The sequence below is a fragment of the Mercurialis annua genome, linkage group LG2 (genome assembly GCF_937616625.2).
Source record: "Mercurialis annua linkage group LG2, ddMerAnnu1.2, whole genome shotgun sequence".
NCBI classification, from domain to species: Eukaryota; Viridiplantae; Streptophyta; class Magnoliopsida; order Malpighiales; family Euphorbiaceae; genus Mercurialis; species Mercurialis annua.
Genome location: NC_065571.1, coordinates 40,712,422 through 40,725,989, shown reverse-complemented (window position 1 = coordinate 40,725,989; position 13,568 = coordinate 40,712,422). Strand labels below are relative to the sequence as shown.

The following is a 13,568-nucleotide window of genomic DNA, read 5'->3' as shown; positions in this document are numbered from 1 at the left end:
CTACCTCGAGCTTCCAGTTGGCGTGTTACTGCGTCAGAGTGTTCAGGCATCCGGCTTCGGGCCTTGCGAGCTCGTTTGGACCAGTTGACTGCTGAGGAGGTACGTAAATTTGTTAATTTATTAGTTAAATTTTGATTTTATTACAATCGGTAGATTTTAATTTTGTTATTTTGATTTTTAACAGATCACATGGCTCCCTTTTGGCGGCGACCATGTTGCCAGCGTTGAGCATACTGCATATTATGGCTAGGATACCGGGACATTGTCGAGCCATACATGCCTTCTAGGGTGCTACGACAGCTGGATTATGTGTAGACTATACATGTGCCAATTTTTCGGCCAATGGGGGCTGTAAGGTCCTGGAAGTCAATCAAATACTCTGTGGAGATGGGTGTGACGATTGCGGTTGACATGTGGACTGGTTTTCCGACCATCTCCAAGCTGCCGTTGATGGGCTTTGAGGCAGCCCATGTTATTGCTGGAGGATGTCATCCAGCGTACTTGGAGTGGTACGAACGGCATTCGCACCCGCGTGTCCTTCCTGGCGTAGAGCTTCCACGAGCACATCCTCCTCGCTCCAACAACGATTATGTAAGTTTTTATTTTTAAATTTAGTGAATATTTTATATATTTAACATATTAAAATAACTTGTCTATTTATGGTATTACAGTGGACGACGTTGCTGAGTACCGAGTTCGAGCATTTCCTCGGAGATATCAGCTCGATTACCGCCCAGCATAGGCAGCACTGCGAGTTTGAGGACATTCCGGAGTTGGAGCAGCGTACGGAGGAGGCTACCGCTACTTTGGAGAGAGTCATGGCCGCTTGGCGTAGGGCTGACTGAGTGCTTTTAGGATATGTTGTATGTTAATTTTATGAGTACGTTTTTTTTCTTATCATGTACGCTTTATTTTATTAGATGTGAGTTTTCATACATTTTATTAGATATTATGTACGTTATTTTTATTATGCAATTTTTCAGACATTTTATTAAATATTATGAACATTTTAATTTGTTAGATATGATGTGCGTTTCAAAAATATTAGACGTATAATAATAAAACACATGTAATGAAATAAGGCTCCGAATCAAAATTTTAAAATCAACTCAATCTGCCATACCTATCAATTTATCCACTGATCTCTCCTACAACCATATAAAGTATGCCAAAACGCAACAATATAGTCCCTGTGGTCGAACCACAAGGTGGGAATTGGTGGGACAGGAAAATTATCCTGTAAATTCAACCTAACAAAGTGAGCGCGTCGACTAATATACAATATCACTATCTCTTTCAATGGTCGTGAGTGGACCTCAGTGGAATGCAAAGGCAGAACAGTACATGAACGGAACCGCTTCTCTGGTAGCGTCCCGCCTTGTATGTAAATAACAGATGCATTGAAAAGAGTGACAATAGGGAACAAGTCATCCAATACCTGCATCCATTTAATAAGTCATAATTTGAATAAAGTTTTTTACAATAAATAAATAACTTAATGATAAATTTATATACATCAGTCACCTGCATCCAGTTGCGAGGGCCGCAGTATCCCCCTTCCCAACTAATACGTGTAATGGCCGCTTCTAACCCATCAGCGCAAAGACCATCATATTGAAAAGGGTGGACGGCAAGTTCGTTTGCAATGTTCATTCTAGTCAGTCCCCACATCTTCTGGTCACCGTATATGTAGTCCGCCACGACGCGAAATCCATAGTTGCCGTCCCCACGCACGTCCACAAGTTCTTCAACGAATGGCAAAATGAATCCTTGAATAACCTCGGCATTTTGCGAACCAGTTGCGGCAAAAAAAATAAACAATATTATTATAAATAACAAGGATATTACTATTGTAGACGTATATTATCAATATTAGTATATGATAATTTACCTGACGTGGAAGCAGGGTTTTGCTTACCTTGGGAAGACTTAAGACGACCACGTACATGGTCCTTGTACTCATGATGACTCGGATCTCGCTTAGTTGATTTGCTCCCCTTTGGTCGACTTCTGACATTGGTCTTTACTTCTGGTTCCCTATAACCTAAGTCTTCGAGGTGAAGTCGCTCGCGAACAATACGAGAAATATCACGCAACATTGAAGGATCCTTAGAGATCTCGTGAAAATACTGATGTTCCTCCGACCGAAAACCAACATAATCAGCATGTAAACATGTGTCCATCCCATCGCCGAGAATAACAAATGCCGTCCAAAACGGGTGAATACTCTCCAGACTGATCGGGTTACCTGAAAACAACACAAATTAGCTTTCAATAACAATATTACTATTTTTAATATTAGTATGCAATAAAAGTGTTGCGTGGTACCTGAATCTACAACTGCTCACAGCTCACATGCACAGGGGATCTGATGTGTTGATCTAAGCACACAACCACAACAATCATAGACTTCAGTACTCAATTCTCGCATACGCTTTAGTTCTTTCGATATTAAATCCAGACAGTAATGAGACACTCTGCAAGAGAGCTTATCAAATGGAAAACCGTGTCGATGGACGCCCATAGTCCGTCGGGAGTCCTCAAGTGTTTTGCTGCAAATACGCAAAACATTTATATTATTAGTAATGACAACATAATTTGTATAAGTAGTAATATTAATAAAAAAAATGCATACCGGATATCTGTCAGCTGTGACTCTATAACTTTGTCGACCTTCGTCCAGACTGTGTCCAGAGCACCGGTGCTAGAGTTGAGCCACTGGTTTAGCTGAGCATGTGCGCTCTCCACTCTACGCGTGGTGGTGTTTCCAAAATGTAGGACTAAGTTCGTCCAGCAGGATACAAACTTCTCTCTGTGCACCAACCAAGTCTCCTCAATGTACTCTATCAACCCTAGAAAAACTTTAAACCGATCTCTGAAGGCTTCCACAGCTATGTTATATTGTTGCGAAGTTGGCGCTGTGATAATTTTCTTCCAGGTACTATTCTTGAAAATTTTAGAAAATTCTTTGTTTTTCCCACTTATTCTGTACACCCTATCTTCTACATCCTTATTTATGTGCCATGTACATAGTCAATGAGAAGAACGTGGGAAAATCTATGACACTGGTCTGATCAGCCCCAGTTCCCGATCAGTAAGAATAGCACTCGGATGAATATGGTCCCCAATCAAGCACCTGCAATATTACCCGGTGATTTAATAAGGAATTTGAATTTGAATATCATAATTTTAAAATATTAAATAACATGATTATAATCAAATACCTCAGTCTCTCCAACACCCATCTGTAGCTCCCCTCAGTCTCATCCTTCATATAATTGCATATGCAATTATGAAGTTCTTGTTGGAAGGAGTCATTCCAATAATTTCAAAAAAGGCATTTTGTACTTGTTCGTCTTGTACGTGGAGTCCATACCGATAATCCAGTAGTACGAACGTAGTAGCCTCACTGAATCGGGATGAGCCATGAAAAGGTGGGTCACCATACCTGTATCCTCCTCAGCAAGAGTCCAGTGCACATAATCACTCTTCTGAGCCATGTGATAAAACTGACCCACCACATCTCTACCCTCAAAGCTAGACTTTCTCAAATTCTCTTTGTAATTGTACATTTGTCTTCTTGTAGGGTTGTCAGATGGCATTTTTTTCTTTCAAAGCTGCCATACTAGAACACGGCTTCGCTTGTGCCGCACTCATATCTCGCACAATCTCTTTCGCCTCAGCACTTAGCCCACTCATTTGACGGTATCCCTCAGGATACAGAACTAAAGCATGGTTGTGTGTACTCGAAATACCAGGCTCCGTAAGTACAAACCATGTAGTCTTACCTAATTTGACAACAATTTTGATTTTGCACTGACACGCCTTTGTCTTTGTATTTTTTCGTACGAATGAATCAGAATCTGTGAACGAACCTCTGTAACGCTCACGCCGAGCACATCTTAGAAGCTTTCGTCTTCCCTCGTTCTTATGAGACGAAATGACTAACTCACATCCAATCCCTATAGCAATGCTTTTAGCCCAACTAATTGCTTCAACATTAATATCAAACCCATGTTCTACATTAAACCGATCGCTGTAATCAATTCTGTCACCGCCAAAATCTTCTAAATGAACCTGCAAAATATAAATAATTACGTTTATCAAATTCTAAAATTTAACACATTTCGGCGGAATCGGGAGGGACGTCCCAGAGGGAAGTCCCTCCTGAAGAAGGGACGTCCCAGAGCCCAGATGGCATCGGCCCAGAAGAACGGACGCCAGCCCAGGGCGTCCGTTCTTCTGGGCCGATGCCATTTGGGCTCGTCGGTCCAGAATTAAGAAATAAAAAAAATAAAAAATTGTTTTTTACTTCGGAAAAACTTGTTTGCGAATGTCGATACTCGTTACCCGACGAATTGTAATCGTTGTCCGTCATTTTAATCGACTTTTTACGTATTTGTTCGTATGTGTTCGAATGAGTTGAGAGAACTTTTTTGTGATAGTTTTGCTAGAAGGGCGAAAATGTCTTTTGTAGGGACGATGTTAAGTAAAAAAGGGCGGCGAATGGTAAAATCCTAAAGTTTTGGAATGTAAGGGCCTCTTTGGAATGAATGAATTCCTTAAAAAAAGTTGGATTTCATTTATAATTCCAATTTTTTATGTTTGGAATGAATGAATGGACAAACACAATTTTTGGAATTAAAATCAGGGAATTAATGTTAGTTATAATTTGTGGATTTATAAATCCAAGCAAAATAGATAGAATTTACAAATGAACAACACATGACAAAAAGAATAATCCCTTTTTGACAATAATACCCTCAACTTTTTAAAGGTTCTCTTTTCTTTTGACATTATTTGCTGTCACTTTCATTTCAATTTTTCTTCTCATTTTATTTCTTTCCATTTTCATTCAATTTTTCTTCTCATTTTATTTCTTTCCATTTTGATTTCAATTTTCCTTCTCGTTTTTTTTAATTTTCTCTACTCCATATTACACAACCAATCATTATAATACCTACTACAACAAATCTCAAACCAAAAAGTTTAATTTTATCAACTTATCTTTATTTTTTTTAATTAACTATTTCAAATAGTTTATTAATATTTTTTCAGATTTTTATAATTAGATAAATAAACTAGTGGAATTTTTTTTTATTTTTTTTCTTGTTATATATTATGTATTTGATTTTAATTATATGTGTATAATTTTTAAATGGTTTAAATTTTTATATTAGTTGTTATTTTGTTGCTTATGAATATATTCAATAATATGTATGTTAAATATGTTGATATAGCATATACTTCTAACAAAGTATATGCTATATTTTGGATTTGTAAAACTTGAAGAACAAGTTATGCATTTTGATCTTTGTTTAAAATAGTAGCTTATACTTAATTTGGTGATTTATGTTGTTATATTTTGAATTTATAAAATTTATAAAAATCGGTGCTTCGGAAATTTTTTGAACAAAAAAAAACAGAAGATCTCTTCAGTTAAAGCGTCCCCACGGTAATTTCCAGAAATACTAATTTTGTGGTTTATGTTGCTATGTTTTAATTTTTTGAAATTTAAAAAATAAATTATATATTTTAATATAGTTAGTTATTTTTAGCATATAATAAATTTTAATAGTATTTTAGTTAATTTTTAATGTTTAATAAAATGGTTAAAAAGTTAATATAAGAATAGATTAAAAAGAATTGAATTCTAGAATTCATTTCAAACATAAATATACATAATTCATTTTAATTCTACAGTTTACAGTTTTTCATTCCAAACAACGGAATTCATTTGCAAATGAATTTTTGTGGAATCCATTTGAATTCATTAAATGAATTCCAGTTAGTAAAAAGAATTGTTCCAAAGGGGGCCTAAAACAATAAAATTAAAAATATTTTATCATCCGTTTCAAAGTTTTACCGCTTTTCTACCTCGGAAGGTTTTTGCATTTTCCACAATTTTTAAAAATAAAATGGATGATGGATCCCACAAGTGAAGCAAATGAAAAGGTGACATGGCATTGACAGGATATTTCATTTGGATTTTTGACCCCTTCTTCATCAATCAGGCACACGGGTCCCTACACGCTTCTCCCATACAATTTACTCTTTTTCTTCTCATTTCTCCATTTAACCAACCCTAACCCTAATTCCTCCCAATTCAAAATTAACTCCAATTTTTGAATCTCACAGCCAATACAATTCCCTATCTGATCTTACACTCACAGATAACCGAAGAAGAAGATGAATTGCTTATTAATAGTATCAGTATAATGATAAGCGTAAATTTTTTTAAATTAGGGCAGCAATTGCATGGGCGGCGATGCCTGAGCTTAAAAGAGGCGTAAGAAGAAGAGGTCGCGTAGCATCGCAACCGCAACAACAGAAGCCGCGAGAGGGGAAGAGACCGAGGACGAGATTGGAAACGAAAAGATTGAAGGAAAATTATAATAATAATAAGGTAATTGTGATATCTGAGGAAGAAGAAGAAGAGGGGGAGAGTGAATTTGTTGAGTTGGGTGTTTGTAAAGAAGAGGAAGAAATAATGGGAGATGAGAGTGGTGGTTTGAGTGCTAATAATAAAGCTTCTGCTGGTCAAGAAGAAGAAGGAAGTACTGCTCCTTTCCCTGAAAAGGTATCGAGTTTTTGGTTGGTTTTATGCTCATTCATGCTGTTTAATTGTGGTTTTATTTTGTGGGTCGGTCCTGTGTTTGGTCAATTCTCAGTTTTAGTTAGCGAGTGTCACCTAGGGACACTCCATTCAATCAAGAAATAGGTCGGACACTCAGGAAGTTTCGGCCACCAAACTTCATTTTTACATAGGGAACTTTGGAATAACACCGTTTCACCGTGGACAGTTTTGTCCAAGTGTTCCGTTTCTGGTGTCCGGGCTACTTAGAGTGTCACAATTTAAGTACAGAAACGTATGATAAGCTGTTCATTTCGCTCGCGGTACAATCTTACTTTGTTTAGTTTATTTGGTGTTCTTGTTATAAGTTTAGAACAGATGCTTTAGTTTGGTAGTAGACCCCATAATGTGAGATCGTGCGAATTCAAATTATTGAACTGAAACTTAGAACATCTGCTTTTGGTTTTCCTTTATCAGTTGAGTCTTTTTGTCATTGAGTGGGTCCATAAAGAACTAGAAAGATCTGGTTTAACTCAGCCCCTTCATTTATGGTTCAACTTAAATTAACAAGATTCTGATAAAGCTTATCATCTGATGGTAAATTATTGACTGTTTATTAATTTCTTTTCCAAGGTTCAAGTGGGAGGGTCGCCGTTGTACAAAATAGAAAGAAAGTTGGGTAAAGGTGGCTTCGGTCAGGTGTTCGTTGGTCGTCGAGTTAGTGGTGGAACTGACCGAACCGGGGGTCCTGGGGCTCTGGAGGTAAAATCGGTATCCGCTGTTATTGTCTTGTGTTATTTATTATCTTAATGATGTCCTATCTTTTTCTTACTAATGTGTTTTCTTAAGGTGGCTCTGAAATTTGAGCACAGAAATAGCAAAGGTTGCAACTATGGGCCCCCATATGAATGGCAAGTATATAAGTAAGTTCTTACTATTCTTTATCTCTAATTGCTTTCTGTATCGAATTTTAGATTTATTATATTTTGCTGATTTCTTACCATTTACAATTTTTTCGCAGCACTCTTGGTGGCAGCCATGGTGTGCCAAGAGTACATTATAAAGGTAGACAAGGGGATTATTATGTAATGGTATGATCCACGTGCTCATTTCTTTTGATTTCTCCATATTAAAATTGCCTCTGTAATTTTTGCTTCCATGTTTTGTAGGTTATGGACATGCTAGGGCCTAGTCTCTGGGATGTTTGGAATACTTCCGGACAGGCGTGAGTGTTTCATACATTGCATGTCTTCCATTTTTTATAATTTGCATGAGAGTTTATATTTAACCTTTTTTTCTGCTCCCGATGTTAATTTTTTTATCTAACTCCCAATGTTAGTCATGTATTGTTATTTATGTGTATCCATTTCTTGCTCTTTTTGTACCTAGGATGTCCTCGGAGATGGTAGCTTGTATTGCAGTTGAATCTTTATCAATTCTAGAGAAAATGCATTCAAGAGGGTATGTGATTTAGCTGCACTTATCAGGTTATATACATTTTCGTGCAAACTATGACATAATATGATCATCACAAGAAATTGCTCCATTGTGTTTTAGGCTACTGGTCAGTTTCCATTTAACTTATTTTCCTGACTTTAGCTATGTGCATGGGGATGTAAAGCCGGAGAACTTTTTACTTGGGCAACCGAATACAGCGCAAGAGAAGAAGTTATTCCTCGTTGACCTTGGATTAGGTGAGTAAATGTTGCATTCCTTCAATTTTTTTTTATTTTAATTATTCAGTGTTCTGATTTCTTATTGGTGCATAATTTCGCAGCAACAAAGTGGAGAGACACTGGCAGTGGGCTGCATGTTGAATATGACCAGCGTCCTGATATGTTTAGGTAAGGGTCTAAGATTTTCTAAGTTTCCATGCCGTGGCTGATGCTCAATTCAACTCTTCTAAACTTGTGATGATTTCTTTTATGTTAAATATCCAGGGGAACTGTCAGATATGCCAGTGTTCATGCTCACTTGGGAAGAACTGCTAGTAGAAGAGATGATCTGGAGTCTCTGGCATATACACTTATTTTTCTGCATCGAGGCAGATTGCCATGGCAAGGGTATCAGGTAATTATTGTGTTGTTTCTGCATAATCTATGCAAAGTGCAAAAATTTCTGCGTGTACCTGCAAAAGTTATTATCTTCTTAGACTCTTTGCAGAAAAGTAGGCTTATATTAATCAATTCTTCTTTTTCCAATTTCTTCCTTTGCTTTTCAAATAATCATAGGGTGACAACAAGTCCTTTCTAGTTTGTAAAAAGAAGATGGGAACATCTCCGGAGATGTTGTGTTGCTTTTGTCCTCCACCTATTAAGCAATTTCTTGAGATTGTGGTGAATATGAAATTTGATGAGGAGCCAAACTATTCTAAACTGGTATCTTTATTTGAGGGTCTTATTGGACCAAATCCAGCTATAAGGCCCATAAACACTGAGGGTGCTCAAAAGGTTACTTTCAATCTTCAGAAAAGGTTTTGCCTATATATACTTATTTTTTGTCCACAGTTGTAACTTCTAAATTCTTGATCAGATTATCTGTCAAGTTGGGCAAAAACGTGGCAGGCTTAATTTTGAGGAGGATGAAGATGGGCAACCTAGGAAGAAGGTTCGTCTTGGAGTGCCGGCTACACAGTGGATTTCAATTTACAATGCTAGACTACCAATGAAACAGAGGTAGTACTATTTTAAAATTTATAAGTTCATTCGTTTTTAAATAGTTAAATAACACAATTAATTGCGAAGCTTTGAGTTATGCACTTCAGTGAAGTTATTGTATATCGTATGATTTGAATTTGGAATTTGATTTTGATAACAAACTATTAAATCAACATTTACATGTATAAATTGAGCATGCCAAGGCTCTAAAAACAGGGATATAATATGAGTTTTTTGTGCATGATTCTTTAGAACTGAACATCTATGTTACCTGATGAGGGATATAACTGTCAGTGAAGGCAGAAATCTTATTGTTATTTTGACTGGTTCAAAATATACTATGCACGATCAGTCGTTTATTTGAACTGTTGTTTGTTGATCTGGTAAGCAGTTGTTTGATTGTGCCCCTCTTTTGATTAACAACATTATTACTTACATTTGCTATGCAATTACAGATACCATTATAACGTGGCTGATGGAAGGTTGGCTCAACATGTGGAGAGAGGAATTGCTGATGGTTTGCTTATAAGCAGTGTATCATCATGTTCTAATCTTTGGGCACTAATTATGGACGCTGGAACTGGTTTCACAAACCAAGTATATGAATTGTCGCCTTTTTTCTTACACAAGGTGAATCTTTTGGCATCTTTTTATTTGCATCAAATTTTCATCTTCTTATGTATAAAGTGAAATATAGAATGAATAAGCAAAATGTTCTTACAAAAAATCAGGAATGGATTATGGAGCAATGGGAGAAGAATTATTACATTAGTTCCATCGCTGGTGCAAACAATGGAAGCTCCCTTGTGGTGATGTCCAAAGGTTCGTTTGCAATGTCCTTTAAGGTCTCTGTTTTATTTTAAAACTCTGGAGCTGCGGAGGTGCTGTTTAAATGTTATTCTTGGATTTGAATTTGTCCTTTGGCCTTTTCCTTTTTACCTTTTTTGGGGAAAGGACTGGTCATATGTCAGGCATATACACTGTAAGCAGATAATAATTAAATAAAAAAAATCTTCAATTTAAGTTACTTTTAACTCAGTAAAGTAAACCCTATGCTAAATAGTCAACCATTGTTGTCCTTTTTATAGAAATAAAGCTATCATGAAATAGAAAACCCTAGTGTCTGTGTAAAAATTAATTAATAAGAGATAAAAGCTATTATAGAATAGAAAACCCTGTATATCCAAAACTTTTGTTTGGGTGTGCGGGGATCAAAATCGTTTGCAGAGTGCATTTACCCTTTTGCAGTAAATAAACCTGGATGTGACTTCCTCTGTCATCCATGATGCTCTGGTTTTAATTTATCTTTTCTTTCCTTTTTTAAATTACAATGATATATGAGTGATGATGATTTCTTATGTCCTTGGATTTGCTTTTCTGTGTCATCTGGACCTTGTGACTTCATTCCTCATTTTGGAATGCACTCTCTATTTTATAGACCTCCATTAAAGATGTGCATTGTGTTCGCACTTGCTTGCGCTTTACAATTTCTTATTGAGCATACAGTTGTATTTCTGGAGAAGCTTCCATTTCATTTATTTTTACAACACAAATACATGATTGTGTCACTACATGCAGGCACTCAATATACCCAACAGTCTTACAAGGTCAGCGACTCATTCCCTTTTAAATGGATTAACAAGAAGTGGAGAGAAGGATTTCATGTGACTTCAATGGCTACTGCTGGAAGCCGATGGGGGGTTGTCATGTCTCGCAATGCTGGCTTCAGTGATCAGGTTGGGTTTTTTCTGTTCAGTATGAAATCCGTGTCATGCAGCAAATTCAATTCTATTATTATTTTTCAATTCGGATATAATTTTAAAGATTGCCCCCATTTAATTTGGAACTATGTTTGCCTTTGAATTCTTTTATGCTTAGCAATAATTGTTAAAATGGAATAGATTAACAAAATGACTGGTTTTATTTGTTTTTGAGGTCAAAAAACCAAACTGACCAGATTTATGACTAACGATTAACTGTCTCATCGGCATTGATAGGTTGTGGAGCTTGATTTTCTTTATCCAAGTGAGGGTATCCACAGACGCTGGGATAATGGATTCCGGATTACATCAACAGCTGCTACTTTTGATCAAGCCGCTCTAATCCTGAGTGTCCCCAAGCGCAAACCTGGTGATGAAACTCAGGAAACTTTGCGTACTTCTCAATTCCCTAGCACACATGTTAAGGTAACCTCACTGATTACGGTTCCTGTAGAATTGTGGAATTGTGCCTTATATGGCACATCATCATACATAAGAAACTTTATCTATGCCGTTTAATGTTCAACCTAATGAGAATCCTTACCAAGGGAAAAAGACTTCCCTATGGTATGGCTCTGATCATCTTCTTTCCCCTTCCTGCCTTTTTGGTTTTTGCTATAAAGTTTTTGGCAATGTCTTCGGTAGCTGCATATGGTTCTCTATTCTTATTTCTAAGTATAGTTATCCTTCTTTTGAAAGGTTGTACAATGTCGTATACGTGCTCTGTCGAAGAATAGACAGCATTATACAGCTTTGCTGTGGAAATTATATTGCCAACTTTATATGTAATCAACATACCACATAAATTTTGGTTCAAAAATATTTTGTTTGCACTACATAATGGAACTCATTGGGCTATGCAAGGGTGTATACTTACAGTGTTTTCTTGGTATTTTGGCAGCATCGTCTTTTAAGTTTTGGATAATTTTGAGTCAAAATTTTATTTTACTGCCTCTAAAAACCATAGAAAATTATTTACTCTTAACCATAATTCAAAAAAGAATTTTGACAAATTTGTCATGTATAGCATATCGAGAAATTGAAAAGTTGACATGAATTTTTCTATGTTAACCAAATCTTAGTCGATTTATAAAACTGAATGATCAAGATTAGCATTGTACTACATAGTTTTGTTTTGGATAATATGCTCAAGCATAGTTTTCTCTTATGTGCACAGGAAAAATGGGCAAAGAACCTTTATCTTGCGTGTTTGTGCTACGGAAGGACTGTTTCTTGAAAGCTCAGTTCCTACGGGAGACATTATGCAAAAAAGAAATGAAGGGGATTTTGATGCTGCCTCACCGCGCTCTCTACCTCGTTCTCTCTCTCCTTTTTTCCATGTAGTATGTGATGTTAATTGTACAAAATGGAGTAGGAGAATTTAGCTGCAGTGCCAGTGATGAAGATTTGATAATTCTGTGTATGATAAATATTTTTCCATTGAAGCTCTACTTTTAGCTCTTATACAAAAAGGGGTTTAATCATTTGGCTCCTATATATTTTGTGGTTTTGGAGATTTAAGACAGTATCCGGTATTTTAACTTGTTCTTAAAAATTGGTGTATCAAAAACAAATTGTGAACTTCACAATTCTTAATGATAGCTATCAAGTTGTGCCCAGAGCCTTTGCTTTGTGATGTTTTGGTATCATGTGTTTTGCTTTATAGATTGGAAGCTGATCAAACAATTGAATTAAAAAACTGTAAAATGGCTGTCGGAAATGTTGTTAACTAGCATACTATCTAGCCCCTTTCTCTTCTCTTTTCTCTCTAACAAACCCTAGCCACCTAAAGCTTTTTTCTTATTTTTTTCTTCGTCAGCCGTCAATGGCTTAATTTTTCTATTGACGGTAGCCACCCCTTTTATTTATGTTATTTTAATTTCATAGAATATAATAAATAGCCAATTCTTTTTAATTTTTCTGACGGATTAAAATTTATCACGAAGCGTAATTCAATTATCAAGAAGCGACGATAGATTGAAGATCTTTCAGTAACAAAATGGATTCGTCTATGAGCTATACTAGTTTTATCTATTTGTTATTTTTTGTCTTTTGTATGAATGTTTTACTTTGTCATTTTTTTATGAAAGGTTTGTTGTCCTTTATCTGTGAAAGGTTTGCTGTCTCCTTTTTAGAAGGAGTTATATCAAGTGTTGATTGAATCGGATGCAGTGAGTTTGCGGGTGTTTGGAGAAGTTTGAACGAAGAGTGATTGAAAACGACACTTAATTCGCGAAACAGTTAGTAATTTATTTTTATTTTCGTAAGTAAGGTCTGCGAATCAGGCAGCATGTTGTCTCTTTCATGTCAGGTCATCGGGTTTAGTTTTCAAATTATCCCGAGTTTCTTGCAAATGTAACTGTTTCATATTCAATTTAATGAGATCCGATGAATTCAAAAAAAAAACTAGCATATTATCCGAGCGATGCAGCGGTTTATTAAGATCTATATTATTATTATTATAGATTTAATAATATTTTTATGGATTAATGTTATTATATAGCAAGATATTTAGCGTATTTTTTTAAGAACAAATTATAAAACGTCTTATCTAATAGCACAATTTTAAATTATATG

At 36.0% G+C, this 13,568-nt stretch overlaps 2 protein-coding genes across 2 annotated transcripts; one reads left to right on the top strand and one right to left on the bottom strand.

Annotated features, from left to right (window-relative positions):
* Positions 1–1,126: 1,126 nt before the first annotated feature.
* LOC130015114 (uncharacterized) lies at positions 1,127–3,572 on the bottom strand. Its single transcript, XM_056104665.1, has 8 exons — positions 3,377–3,572; positions 3,225–3,300; positions 3,067–3,136; positions 2,636–3,009; positions 2,356–2,552; positions 1,892–2,248; positions 1,525–1,769; positions 1,127–1,438 (listed from the first exon to the last, which is right to left on the bottom strand). The coding sequence occupies exons 1-8, from the start codon at positions 3,570–3,572 to the stop codon at positions 1,127–1,129; spliced, it is 1,827 nt and encodes a 608-aa protein (XP_055960640.1).
* Positions 3,573–5,996: 2,424 nt separating this feature from the next.
* Positions 5,997–12,610, top strand: LOC126667709 (casein kinase 1-like protein HD16). Its single transcript, XM_050360759.2, has 16 exons — positions 5,997–6,580; positions 7,208–7,336; positions 7,424–7,497; positions 7,596–7,665; positions 7,744–7,799; positions 7,964–8,035; positions 8,174–8,268; positions 8,352–8,418; positions 8,515–8,644; positions 8,806–9,024; positions 9,107–9,249; positions 9,687–9,861; positions 9,963–10,053; positions 10,810–10,967; positions 11,229–11,417; positions 12,169–12,610. The coding sequence occupies exons 1-16, from the start codon at positions 6,269–6,271 to the stop codon at positions 12,226–12,228; spliced, it is 2,040 nt and encodes a 679-aa protein (XP_050216716.1). The 5' UTR covers positions 5,997–6,268; the 3' UTR covers positions 12,229–12,610.
* Positions 12,611–13,568: the final 958 nt, after the last annotated feature.